The sequence below is a fragment of the Psittacula echo genome, assembly GCF_963264785.1.
Source record: "Psittacula echo genome assembly, chromosome: 7".
Classification (NCBI taxonomy): Eukaryota; Metazoa; Chordata; class Aves; order Psittaciformes; family Psittacidae; genus Psittacula; species Psittacula echo.
Window position 1 is genome coordinate 38,856,397 of NC_137740.1, and position 12,921 is coordinate 38,869,317.

A 12,921-nucleotide genomic window follows, 5' to 3' on the forward strand; every position below is an offset into this window, starting at 1 on the left:
GTGTGAAGGAGATTAGGGAACATTTCAAGGAGTTAAAATGACAAAGAAATGCTTTGCAGAAGTACGACTAGACTTGAATGTGTTGGAAAAGAACCAGATAAACACACGCCAACAACGGCACCAACTCTGTGGGAGGTGAAGTTGGGTTTTTTACGGATAATAAGGAGAAACGGGGGACGAGCCGATTCCCGGCGGGGCTTTCGCGCCTTCCCCGAGGCAAACCGCTACAGCTTCAGCTGCAGCCACGGAGGGAGCACGTCCTCCGGCGTCCCCCTAGTACTCACTTGCCTCAACCGTCAGGACTCGCGCTCCCACAGGCCGGCGGCCTCCCACTTGCCGTGCCGCGGCGCCGGCCGTCATCCCGGGGCAGCCTCACCGCGGGGAGCAGACAGACTCCGTAGCGCCGCATCGCGGTTGCCGGGGTTGGGACAATGCCGCACCCGCAACGAGCAGGCGAGTAAGTCATAACGGTCTTAACAGCCTTCCAAGAGAGGCGGAATCTTCCCAGCCCCGGAAGTGCTCTGGGAGAGACCCGCCCCCGCCCCGCTGGCGGCCTGACCCGGACGCAGTCGCGGAGCGCTGACTGTCTCGGTCCAGCTCCCCACCATGGCTCCCAAGGGTGGCCCCGGCGGACGGCAACAGTCCGAGGAGGACCTGCTCCTGCAGGACTTCAGCCGTAACCTCTCCGCCAAGTCCTCCGCGCTCTTCTTCGGCAATGCCTTCATCGTGTCCGCCATCCCCATCTGTGAGTGGTGGCGTTGCGCTGACGCGGGTTAGGGGGCGGCAAGCCCTGGGAAGGGGCGAGCGGCAGGCCCGGACGGGGAGCTGCAGGACTGGAGGGGGGAGTAGGGCCTCCTCGCAGCCTGCCTCGGGTTCCCGGCCCGCTGGCGGCTGCGGTCTGGGGTCCATGGGCTGCTGGGACTCGCCGCTTTGGGCCGGCCTCAGTTGGGATTATCTTGGTTGTCTCTGTGCTGTGTTAGATCCAGTTTGGAAGCTGGTGCTGTTTGGAACAGTGGGCAGGGTGATGGCTCTGTGGTGGGTTAAGATAGATGAGCTACCGGGCGAACACTGACGTGTCAGTCTGGCTGTGCTGGGCTGCTTCTCAGCTGCGTGTGATGTGGTCTCATAAGGCCCCTTCCAGCCACAAGCAAGCAGACTTCTTTGTTCCAAAGTATTTCTAATGCAGTTTGAAAGCCCCCCGGGTGATTTTGCAAAATTAGTACTGAATTAGAGCTTAGTAACCTGTGTAGAACTCCTGTGGCATTTGTCTTGGAGAGGGAAATCACTCAAAATGTCTTTTTTTCTGGCTTTTAAGGGCTTTATTGGAGGATATGGCATATGGATCTTGTTCAGTCTGCAGTCCTGTATAGTGTAATGACCCTCATCAGTACTTATCTAGTAGCTTTTGCATACAAGAACGTCAAGTTTGTTCTCAAACACAAGTAAGTTTGGTGGCTATTTGAAGTAGAACTTACTGTTAACTAATTTAACAAAATCAGCATTCGCAACATTTTCTTTTATGAATTAGAATGTCTGAAATGTTACTCCAGAAACTATTGTACACAAAAGTCTCTCCTAGTTGGTTTCTGTAATCTTTCTCATAATATGAAATAGACTGTTCTTGTCAGTTAAGAGTACAATGAAAAGCAAAGCTACTTTCCTTCTCAGGAAAAACTGATCAGTGTCTTGGCTGAGTTTTATTCTTCACTGTAAATACAACTTCCTGTAATCCCAGAGTTGTTTTATTGGGATTTTTGTTGGTTGGGGTTTGGTTTTCTTTTTTTCAACTTTAACATAAATCATGTTCCTTACAGAGTGGCACAGAAAAGAGAAGATGCCGTTTCCAAAGAAGTTACTCGCAAGCTGTCTGAGGCAGACAATAGGAAGATGTCTCGTAAGGAGAAGGATGAAAGGTAATCCTCTTTGTTCTGAACAAACAAGAGTAATCCTGTTTGTTCCTCTCCCTTGTTGTAATACTGCCTACCATCTTTAAGGCAATGAGAGGTATTGGGCCATGGTCTTTTTTTCTATATTCTGATAAGTAGAAGCTGTACTGTCAGCTCTTTATTCATCTGTAAAGCCTTTTCGAGGTGAGTTATCAGTGTAAGGTCTCACACATTGAAATGTTTACCATTAAGGCCCTGTAGGGCAACCTCTCAGTCCTTGAGCTGCAAAGCAAAACACCTTATTGTACATGCCTTATGATAACTCTCTGAAGAGTAAGCATCACCATTGTCTTCAGAAATAAGAAAAGCTCCTTTCCTTGAGGACAGGCTGGTGTGATGCCACAAGACTGGCATGCAAGTTCCTTCAGACTCCAGCGTTTCCATATACTGCTAGATTGCACCACTAATCACTAGTTGTATTTGTTACTGTCATGGTTGGCATGTGTTGGTGTGTGGATTTCCAGTTGAATGGCTCATACCAATGGAAATCCACACACATGCCTGATGAGTGCATCAGGAAGCACTTGGTATTAGCATAAATGCCCGTTAAGACTGTACAAGATGTGAGGTAATAAGCTAATCAGGTCCTTGGAGCAAAAAACCTTATCTTCCCTACTCATTGCCAGGCACGCTGGTAACATCTTAACAGATTCAGGCTCACAAGAAATGTTATTTATGAAGGGCTAATTTTGATGTCCCTAGTAGGAAAACAAGCGTAAGTCATTTGAGTGTACAAGCGCATGCTATAAGCAGGGTTTTGTCTAATGACTTGACTGATAGTTCTTGCTGTGCTCTGTCTTCAAGAAGCTGGCTATGACAAAAGCAACAGTATGTGGTTTACAATCCTCTGGGTGTTAATTACTTCATAATGGTGGGTGTGCCAGGATATGCATTGATTTAAATGTCTGAAATAATGTCTCTACTTCTTCCTAGAATTCTGTGGAAGAAAAATGAAGTTGCAGACTATGAAGCAACAACTTTTTCTATTTTTTACAACAATACTCTCTTTCTGGTCTTGGTCATCATTGCTTCATTTTTTGTGCTGAAGAACTTCAACCCTACTGTGTATCCTTTATTACCACACTTGAAACAACTGTAGTCCTACTCCTATGTGTTGTCATTATCAGCTATATTTGTGATGTGAGTTGTGAGATTGCTCTCTTGATACGTGCAGTTCATTTCAATTCCTTGTGTTTTGTAAAGCTTCTAAATCTTCTGTATTAAAGAGGTGGTATAGCTATCAGTATATATATCCTTAACCTTTTCCCTACAGAAACTATATTCTTTCTATAAGCGCTTCATCTGGACTGATTGCTCTGCTCTCTACAGGATCCAAGTAGTCAAAAAAAACTACAGCAATTTATTTCTGTGAGAGGGTTCAACTGCCATACAAAAGTTTAAGGATACATTTTTCTAATAGTGTGACTGCTTGAGAGCATGGGGGGGAGGGTTTGAATCCAAAATGATTTAACTGTATTTACTCTTGGTATCTTTACATGGTATTATTCAATAACCAAATTAATAATTTCTTTTTACTTAGCAATGAAAGGAAGTGGTGTGCAAGCAGTTACGACAATGAAGTTTTCTGAAGCACTGCATAGGTGTGAAGATACTATAGTGTTAAAGTACACTGTAGCAGGCTGCTACACAGCAGCACAAACAGTTGTACTTCAAACCTGTAACACAATTCCCTGTAAGCTTGGTGAGTGGTGTAAGAGCCAAGCTCACTGATCATAAAAAGTGACAATCCACCATTTATCACTGTAACTGGAAAAGTTTTAATAAAGGCTTTTTTTGTCATTTAATTCTTTGTATTTCCTTTTTTTTTTTTTTTTAAATTAGTATTTCCACGGGCAAGCAGTGTATGTAGGTTTGTCAGCTCCTTCTGCTTCCAGAAGGGAGGAGGCTTCTACAAGTTAGCATATGTACTGCATTCTTTGGAAATACTCCTCATTTTTGAGTAACTTGGAGTCAGAACAAACCCTAAACCTCCTAGAAAAATGTTTTGAAGTGTTGTTTTTGTTTGGGTTTTTTTAGCTTTTAAATAGTAAAGAAATTGAAAAGTCTGCCAGTTTTCCTGGCACAGCTTAACAAAAATGCTTTAGTTGGCTTTTTACAATGGGTTTGTCAGACAATCCTGTTCCTTTTTTTCATGCTATCAGTGAAGCAGCTGTAAGTTAAATGCTAAACTCTACTACTATTAATAGAATTCTATTTTAGAAATTACAGATACTGCCATTAAAGACTTGGAATCCTAAACAGGGAAGAAAGCAAGCTTATAATCAGATTTAATGTTAATAATTACTTTGCTAATCTTTACTTCAATAAGATTTGTACTTACATGAAATACGGTAAAATGAAGATTTTGAAGTGCAGGAGAGAGACAGCGTATCTGGCTTGCCTTACAGTATGGTGGGTTTCTAATGTCACTATTTCTGACAAAAGCAACCAGGACAGTCTCACAAAACTGTTGCCAGAAGATGCAGTACCTGCTGACTATTCTAGTACTCCTCGGCATCCTTTAGATGGCAGGGCTGGATGGGGGGTCTTCAATCTTAACTATCCCCTGCTTTTACTTTGCTTCCCAGTAAAGATAGTACTATTCATGTGTTCACATCATGAAAATTCCAGTGGTTTTGTTGTAAGTTAGAGATGCCATTTAAATTACTTTTCTGGCTGGTCATTTAACACTTCAAATGAACTGGACTGTTTTCTCTGAAAATACGTGGATCTTCACATATTATAAAGGATAATAAACGCTTATCATAAAGGGTATAAATTATATGTATTTTAGTCTTAAGTATTTATATATATATAAATATCTGTATAAAAAATATATATATAAAACAAATTTCAGCATTGACAGCCTGAAACAAAAGCAGGTGCATGGGTTGGGTGGGTTGTTTTCTACAGCAAGCCTGGTCTTTTCTGTGGACTTCACAGAAAAGTTTTGGGTTTTTTTGGTTACATGGATTTTTGTTTGCTTTTGGTTTTTTTGGGGGGGATGCTAGTGATGGCTTTTTCTTCTTGCAGTCACCGCAGCCAGCTGCACCCAGTTTCTTCAGTATAATGCTGAATGTTAGCCTAAAGGCAGGCTGCTGCTTGGCATCCTATAGCCCTCAGAGCCTTGGGCAAGATGACTTAAGCTTTTGCTCTAAGTAAGGGACAATGGCATCTCCTTTTCAATTAAAAAAATAAAAAGTTTGGAATTAGTATTTTTAATACGTTGTTGGATTCCCATGTATCTGAGAAGAGGAAGAGAGAACATTAAATGCTACCTTGAGAAGGAAGAAAAGGAGCTAGTCTACTACTGGCAAAATAATTATGAAATGAAAAATTAAGCTGTTTACTGTATAATGGTAAAAGCCTTTATGCTGCCCATGAAGCAAATTTAAAAATACTTAAATAGTTAATTATCACAGCTAATACTGCAACATTAGGGGATATGGCTCAGGGCAGTGAAACTAAGTCATACCCGGGACATGATAAAAGCTTCAGTGGCAGCCTCCACCTCAGCCAGTTTAATTTTGGAGAGGCTGGTGACTGAATCACAGTGGGCTTCAGAGCTGTTGGGAGGGTGCTCACATTGTGCTTGTTTCAGGCCAAAATGTTATATGGAACTGATACCTGCCGTATGAGACTTAACTTCTATAAGTACCTTCTCCAAGGTGTGCATCCAGCCCAGCCTTTCACTCCCCAGCTGTACCCACTCGTCTGGCCTGAGGTCATTGTTCCTTGCCCGGCTGGTGTGGGTACAGCTGAAGATCATCACTTCCCTGTGGAATGATATGTATCCATTTTCAATATAAACCACTGCTGTTTCAAAATCAGTCTCAGTATTAGTAAGAGGTCTCTAAGTATACAATTAGATGCAGAAAATGTTTTTATTGTGTCCAAGCAGAAGTCAAAGTCGGACTGCATTTCTGGATACACAGCAGCCAAGTTCATTTACACATACCATAGCTCATTGGATTAAATACACGGGAAGACAACTCAAGTATTAGTATCTGTTCACATGGCCCACCTGAACACTGCACACACTCTGCAGATACCTTGGAGTTCAGGGGACTAAAGTACAAGGGTTCTACAAATACTGTACATAACTGTAACCCCAAGGAAGTATGCACCCAAAGTACACAGTTCAATACAAGTGAGAAATACTTACTGAAATCATCAATGCATTTTACAAAGCAAACTCATGGTAAAAGATGACGTGATTCTTAAGATGTGCAAATTAAAATATAAATGCTTGCTTTCAACTCCTGTAGAGGGATGAAATGCTCACAAAAAAATACCTGTTTAAAATGTGACTTAAAAATGTTATGCATTTACTTACGCCCGATTCCAGAACAAGTTAAAGCAAATATAGCCTTCCACCAGAATATGTACCTGATTATTTTCTGGCATTTTTCAGCAGCTGTATATTACATATATTTATAAGTATCTATATCCATAAAAGCTCATAAATATTGAAATTTGCAATAGCTCTGTCTACAAGCAGGCAGAAGTAGAGGCAGACGTCTATAGATGCAAAACCCAATATTTTATCATGGCTTTCTTAGTTTAAGGTTCATGTAGAATTAGAATTTTGCAGACATTGTTTTCATTAACCTGACATGCGCATTTGGGTTTTCTAACTACGCTGTTATGGCTTGTACTCAGAAATACTTCCCAGGAGCACTCCACAGCTGAAATAATCATATAGTTAGGAGTTGAGCTATCTAATTTCTAACTAATTCTTACATCCTTTATTCAACTACAAATGAAATCTAAAGCATATATTCAGCATCAAAAAGAAAACTGAAAATTTGAACTTGCCCCTTCCGTCTGTTAACCTGAATAAACTTTATAATTGAGATATCCCAAATGTGGTTTTATTAAAACCTTAAGTTGTATCTGGCTTTTCTTCATTGAAAAATAGATCTGTACATCCTTCGTTAATTACCAAGTACCTGAAGGTTATAAATTATTTTTTGCTTTACAAGTGTTTTTCACAGCACAAGCATGAGGTGCTAAGAGTAAAGTAAAAATTAATTAATTCGGTCAAAGGTAAGAAAATACAGTATTATTCTTGGTTAGAAGAGAGATCAACTGTGCTTTTAAATTTCATTGCAGGTTAGTAGCAACAGCACACATCTCAAAGGATCCAGTGACAGTAGACACTGAGCAGCAAGCTGCTGAATGATTCTCATGACCGGATATTATTTCGGGGCTGTACTTCCGTACAGAGCACTGCTAAAACCATGCAGTCCAGGTAGTTCATGCATCGCATTATGATCTGTAGTCCTTCTTGCTGTAGGGCTTATTTCCCAGTATATTATCTATTTCATTTACAATATGGGATGTCATTTTTGGAAGGACCTAGGGATAGAAGAAAACCCATGTTTAATCAAGCTTCTATTAAAGGTTTTTCCAAATTTAAAACTAGATTTTATCAAATAGCATTTCCTCTGGGGTTTTGTGTGACAGATATTTAAATGTTCTTCTAATACTGTTCTCCCTTAAAGGAAAAATGACTGTAGTGTGTTTACCCAGTGAGAGAATCACAGAAGGGCTCTTAAACTTCATATATAGAATATTGCTCAGCTGCAGCAGAAAGCAAGCTGGTAGCTGGAACAAGAGAGGAAGCTCTTATTGCTAAAAGCAACAGAGAATAATAAAGGTGGGTACAAGTGACATGTGCCCTGTGGAAGACTTAGCACAGAATGTATCACAGTGTGTCCTGGTTTTTCAGATATCTTAGACCTGCTGAAGCCACCCTTTTGTTGCTGGACAGGGCTACGACTACAAGTGGTGGTAAGTCATAGTGATGCACGACAGGTTTGCCTAATTAATGTGCATAACTAGAACTGGAAGATGCCTGAAACAAATTACAAAGTATTGAAACTATGTAAGAGGAGGGTGCTAATCTTGAGGTACGCTGGTTACTCTACATGGAGCTGACCAGCAGCTAACCCCCCGCCTCTGCTGAGGTCCCGCCACCGCCTGCACTTGCCTGTATAGCTCCAAGGTTCTCTATCAGCTGCTCTGGGTTGGAAGATCCTAGAAGGACGGAGCTCACACCCTCATTTCTCAGGCACCATGCTGGGAATAAAGTCACAAGATCATCAGGAACATAGGCTTCATGACATGGCATTACTCCAGATGCTAATGTTTCTCAGAGCTTATATCTCTGTTTGAAAAATGACAGTATTATTTGTCTCAATCTTCATGTTACTCCTCCAGCACTACCAGGAAAATGCATGCATCATACAGCAAAACCACATAGCAGATCTTCCAGCATCCCACCTGACCTTGGTCTGTGGGCCAGCAGTTGTCTTCATTGTAGGCTTTGTTTTTTTACTATAATGGATCACAAAGTATTCAGCTCTTGGCTAGTTGAACCAGGGATCATTTGTCTAACAGATGTGTGGTATATTTCAGCTGAACAACTGCTAGCTTCCATGTGGGGAGGAACTGTTCAGACAAACAGGCAGGTCAGGTTGGACCCCAGAGAGCAGCCCGAGCTACACTAACCTTCTTGTCAATCAAAGCCTGGTGATGATGCTGGAAACAATCTTATTTAAATAATTTTTAACTTTACTGCTCAAAACCCGACAAAACAAAAAATAATGTTATTTTTGTGTGGGGCTAATGGACCAGGGGTTACTTCAAAGGCAATAAATGGCATTTTAGTAGCCTACAGCTTGTTTTGTTTTCTTCTTTTCCTGTGTTGCTTGAAACATACTAGCCTTTTCCCAATGAGGTGTTGCATTGGCCATCTGGCATTTATTCCATAACCCTTGACAGCAAATAACCATTCAAGTGTTTTAAATAATAAACAGATCTATAGATGCAGGCAGACACAAAGCCATCTATTGTCCAGTTTAAAAGATGACAGATCTATTTCTTTGTTACCATTTACCTAACCATCACTGATACTTAAACAAATGATGGGAGCACTAACATAATACCAGTAGCTTTATGGCTTTATACAAGATTTCACCTCAACTCGTCTCAACAACACATAAGGCACAAGCTTTCTGTGCCTTGATGCAGAGTATTTCCCTTTGCACTATGAGGATGTGAGCTAAGTTCTGCATTTGTGACAAATGTGAAGGTGCAAGAATAGTGCCCACTACCGTCACCTACCGACAGCCAGCTGAGGCAGTGTGCACCCGAGGCGCACGGCGATGGGTGACAGGTCTTTCAGCTTCACCTGCTGCTTTCTGCCTTCCTCACTTATGATTTTCTCTTTCAGCCACTGGTAGCACTGCAGATTAATTACATTGCAATCGACTGTTAACTTTAATCGCCCAAAATAGAAAGTTTAAGGCAATTATAAGCAGCTCTTAAAAAGCCATATCCAACTCAGGAGGCTGAATGACACAATGCTTTGCTACACAAAGCAATTATGAAAGGCCAAGGATGTCTCCTGTGGGAGCCTGTGTCTGTATCTCTCTGGCTTTATGCAACTGATGGACTCAGCCCAGAACCTGGAACCTCTGCAGTTTTATTTTCGCACCACTGGATCCCATTGCAGAGTGGAAAAAAGTGAAACATTGGTCAACTTGAGAAGATTTTGACACACGCACAAACTCAAATTGTGAGAGAACATCTGATCTTGTTCAAAAATCTATTACCATTCAAGGTTTAAAAATTAATTAAACAAAGCTGAGATTTTAGTTCTCCCAGCTCCAGACCTGAAACTTGATTCTGCTTCACTCACATCAATTTAATTTGAATTCCTCTCTGCAATGCCAGCTTCTTAGCTAGCTTTTACTAAATGTTAATATATTTTATTTTGGAAAAAAATCCCAAGCACAATGAAATACTACATTTGAAAATACTGCCTTTTGTGAACAAGTCAGTGTAGACCCTACCTTTCCTTTTAAAAACACCAAGCTGAGCAAAAAACAGCACAGGGATGTATATCAGTCTGCTGGCACTTGTTAGGCAGCACTGGCTTTTGCCTGTCAGCCAACAGAGAGGCTGAAATACCATTTTGGTTGATTTTTTTTTCCCCAGATCTGTGACATTTTAGTGCTCTGCCATTTTCCAAACCATTTAAACAACATGCATGCCACAGGTATGTTATGGAAGAACATCCCATAACCCCCAATAAGAAAAAAAAGCAGGATAATGATGAGAGAAACCAAGACCTGTGGTGACACCAAAATGCTAAAACATGTTAGAGAGGGCTGCTGCTCTGCCCAGCAGAGGGCAGGATCACAGAGGACCCATGTGTTTCATGGGGTGTTGGGGTCTGCCCTGCCTGTGGGGCTTCCAGGAGGGATGATGAGCTCCCACCACTGCTCACCCACACTCGCTGCCTGGGCTGGTGCCCAGGGAAAGGTGGTCAGAGAAATAATGTCCAGGTCTGGTTTACCCTTTCCACGGGTTTAAGAGGGTCTGAAGCTGTATCAATACATATCTATACAGCAGCTGTATTGATTAATGTCAGCCAGGAGCATTAAAAGCACAACAAAAACCCTTGGATTGTGCCATTTCATTGACTATTTCAGGTCAGTGTTAAGGGTTGTGACAGCATCTTTCTGCAGACACACACCCCAACCCCCCCCCGAATCTGGCTCCAGTTGTGTGCTGCCCCACAACCAGCTCGCAGCCATCAGCTCACTGCCATGGAGAACATGAGCATCTTTGTAACCCAGATTCTCCCACACTTTGGAGTATGGTTGCCAGAGAAACCGAGCTGATCTATCAATACAGCAGCACACAGGCCAGCCTTCTCACAAGGGATCTGTTTTCCCTTTGTTATTTTCCTGCCCTCACAAAAGCAGCACATCTACTTTTCTCAAACATGCAATAAAAAAGTACCTTTAATGCAGCCCTTGAGCTTTCAGGGACCCCATTGCCATATTTCCCTGAGATGATCCCACAGGCTAGTGGGGACCATGTCATTGCTCCGACCCCTGCAGAGAAAGCGGAGAAGGTGATTTTAGAGGACAGGGAGAAATCAGAGATGTATCAAAAATATGAGTTTCAGTTAAAAAAGTAAAAGCAAAACAATTACTGCTTGTTTCTGCAGCCACTGGCAGTGACATTCAGTCGGTATCTTCCAGGAAGATGCTGCTGATGCTCTTAAGGGACATCAGCAGCATCTTCTTTGAAAACATTGAGTAGCTTGTTCATACAAAGCCCTACTGTGGGAGCCTCCAGCTCCATCCTGGTCCTGCTGCAGCAAAGTACATGAACTCCTGACCAGGTGTCTCCTGTGCCTACCCTGCCTTACGCCATTATGTCTCTCCTGTGTTGGCCCTGCTTGGCAGGGACACCACCTCCTACCTGTCTCCTCTCAGACTGGTCCTCAGCATGGCTGCTCCAGGCACCATGGTAGGAGGTGTGCAAGAAGGCATCATTGTCTTCTAATGCACAGGAGAGGTGGCACCTGCACTATCCACATGGGTAACAAAGAATAAGCAACAGCCATGACAATTAACACCTATTTCCATCAGACGCACAATAAGCCAGTTTTTCTTTTAGGTCATTAGATAGATACTTATCTGTCCTCTTCAGAGCCAGGGAAGGAGAGCGCTGTTCCCATCTACAGTCCCATGCCAGACTATGTGTTTCTGTCTGTAGATGAAATAGCTGAAAGGCACAGCAGTCTCAGACTCACCAATTTTGTGATATAATTCTGGCAGCTGAACCTCCACTTTCTCTCTTTGGAAAAGATGGTATTCAGCTTGTTCACACACAGGCGGTATCATGTTAAACTGCCGGGCTACAGAATAGGCTTCCTGGAGAAAAAATTCAGTTGAGAAAAAAAATTCATTAAGTAAAAGCATCTTGTAGGACATGACATAACCTATGAGCCAGCACTCCTTGGGTGTGCAGGAGACTAACGAACCAAGTTTCACTATCCCTTATCAAGGCCATGCACATCCCTGTGAGTGCTGCCGTGCTGAGGCAGCACTCATCCGTGGCTGCACTGCTTCCCTGCTGCTTCCCACAGCAGCAGGGCACATGCCCACATTCTGTCTCCTCCAGCCTAAAGCTGCTTCAGCGCCAGCTCAGCAACAAGCCAAACAACTTCCCAGCTGAGGTGGCTGGTGCTGAGCTTGTTTATTGTGTTTTGACCCCACCACAAAAAGCAGGGACCAGCAGGATGCTCTTGGCATCTTTTAGAATCATAGCATGGTCTGGGTTTGAAGAGACTAAACAGTAGTCTAATCCCCTGCAATGAACAGGGACACTTCAACTAGATTAGGTTACTCAGAGCCCGCTCCTGCTTGACTTTGAATGTTTCCAGGGATGGGGCATCTGCTACTCTCAGCTTATCTCTCAAATGCTTCTGACACAGCATTAAGGATGAGCAGTCTAGGGTTTTTCAGATAAAGCCAATTAGGAGGTCCCCAAGGCCAAGCAGGGATACTTCCCTTCTGCACCTCTGGGCATGACATGGTCAGGGCAGTGCTGCCTGTGGAGGCTTTTCCCCTGAATGGGGACCATTCCCACTGCATCATCTCTGATGGTCCTGTGGGTCACAGAGCTGCTGCCCAGAGCCACATCTTGAGCAGGGCATCTGTGGCCACAGGTACGGATGTCAGACAGGAGCTTTACCAAAAGTCTTCAAGTCAGGTGAATGAAACCAAAAATAAACCAAACCCCAATTAAATGAGCCAAGACACCCAAACCAATAGCTCAGCCCATAGTCTTTAGTTAATATTGGGCTCATTCTGGAACAGGTTTTTAAATTATTTTAGGTGAAGAGATGCTGGATGGGGGAAGACTCAAACATCCCAAGCTGGGACACACGCTTGTCTTTCAGTTCCCAGCATAGCTTTCCGCAGACTCTGCGGCCTGCGTGGAGAATTACCAAGTGTTAACACTTTCCTAAAAGCTGACTTTACCATGATCTCCATAGCGCTCCAGCGTGACGTTCCCCAGTACATCGCCATGCCCTGATTTATTACATGTGTCATTGCGCGGACGATTTCTGAAAGAAAGAAAAAAAGAAAGTAGCATGAGAACT

The 12,921-nt window shown here is 42.8% G+C and overlaps 2 protein-coding genes across 6 annotated transcripts in view; one reads left to right on the top strand and one right to left on the bottom strand.

The window, feature by feature from the left end:
- Positions 1-545: 545 nt before the first annotated feature.
- SSR3 (signal sequence receptor subunit 3) lies at positions 546-3,751 on the top strand. The gene is made up of 5 exons (XM_080622970.1): positions 546-745; positions 1,316-1,442; positions 1,815-1,913; positions 2,880-3,011; positions 3,220-3,751. Exons 1-5 carry the CDS (start codon positions 607-609, stop codon positions 3,284-3,286), a joined length of 564 nt encoding a protein of 187 aa, XP_080479096.1. The 5' UTR covers positions 546-606; the 3' UTR covers positions 3,287-3,751.
- A 3,466-nt stretch (positions 3,752-7,217) lies between these two features.
- The window catches only part of KCNAB1 (potassium voltage-gated channel subfamily A regulatory beta subunit 1), a gene marked incomplete at both ends in the record, with an annotated part of 73,820 nt that continues 68,116 nt past the window's right edge, over positions 7,218-12,921 (bottom strand). For all 5 annotated transcript variants that reach the window (XM_080623689.1, XM_080623690.1, XM_080623691.1 and 2 more), the window contains 6 exons: positions 7,218-7,307; positions 7,942-8,030; positions 9,078-9,198; positions 10,764-10,858; positions 11,566-11,686; positions 12,800-12,885. In XM_080623689.1, the coding sequence (XP_080479815.1) occupies positions 7,218-7,307; positions 7,942-8,030; positions 9,078-9,198; positions 10,764-10,858; positions 11,566-11,686; positions 12,800-12,885 (602 nt within the window). The remainder of the gene's footprint in view (positions 7,308-7,941; positions 8,031-9,077; positions 9,199-10,763; positions 10,859-11,565; positions 11,687-12,799; positions 12,886-12,921) is intronic.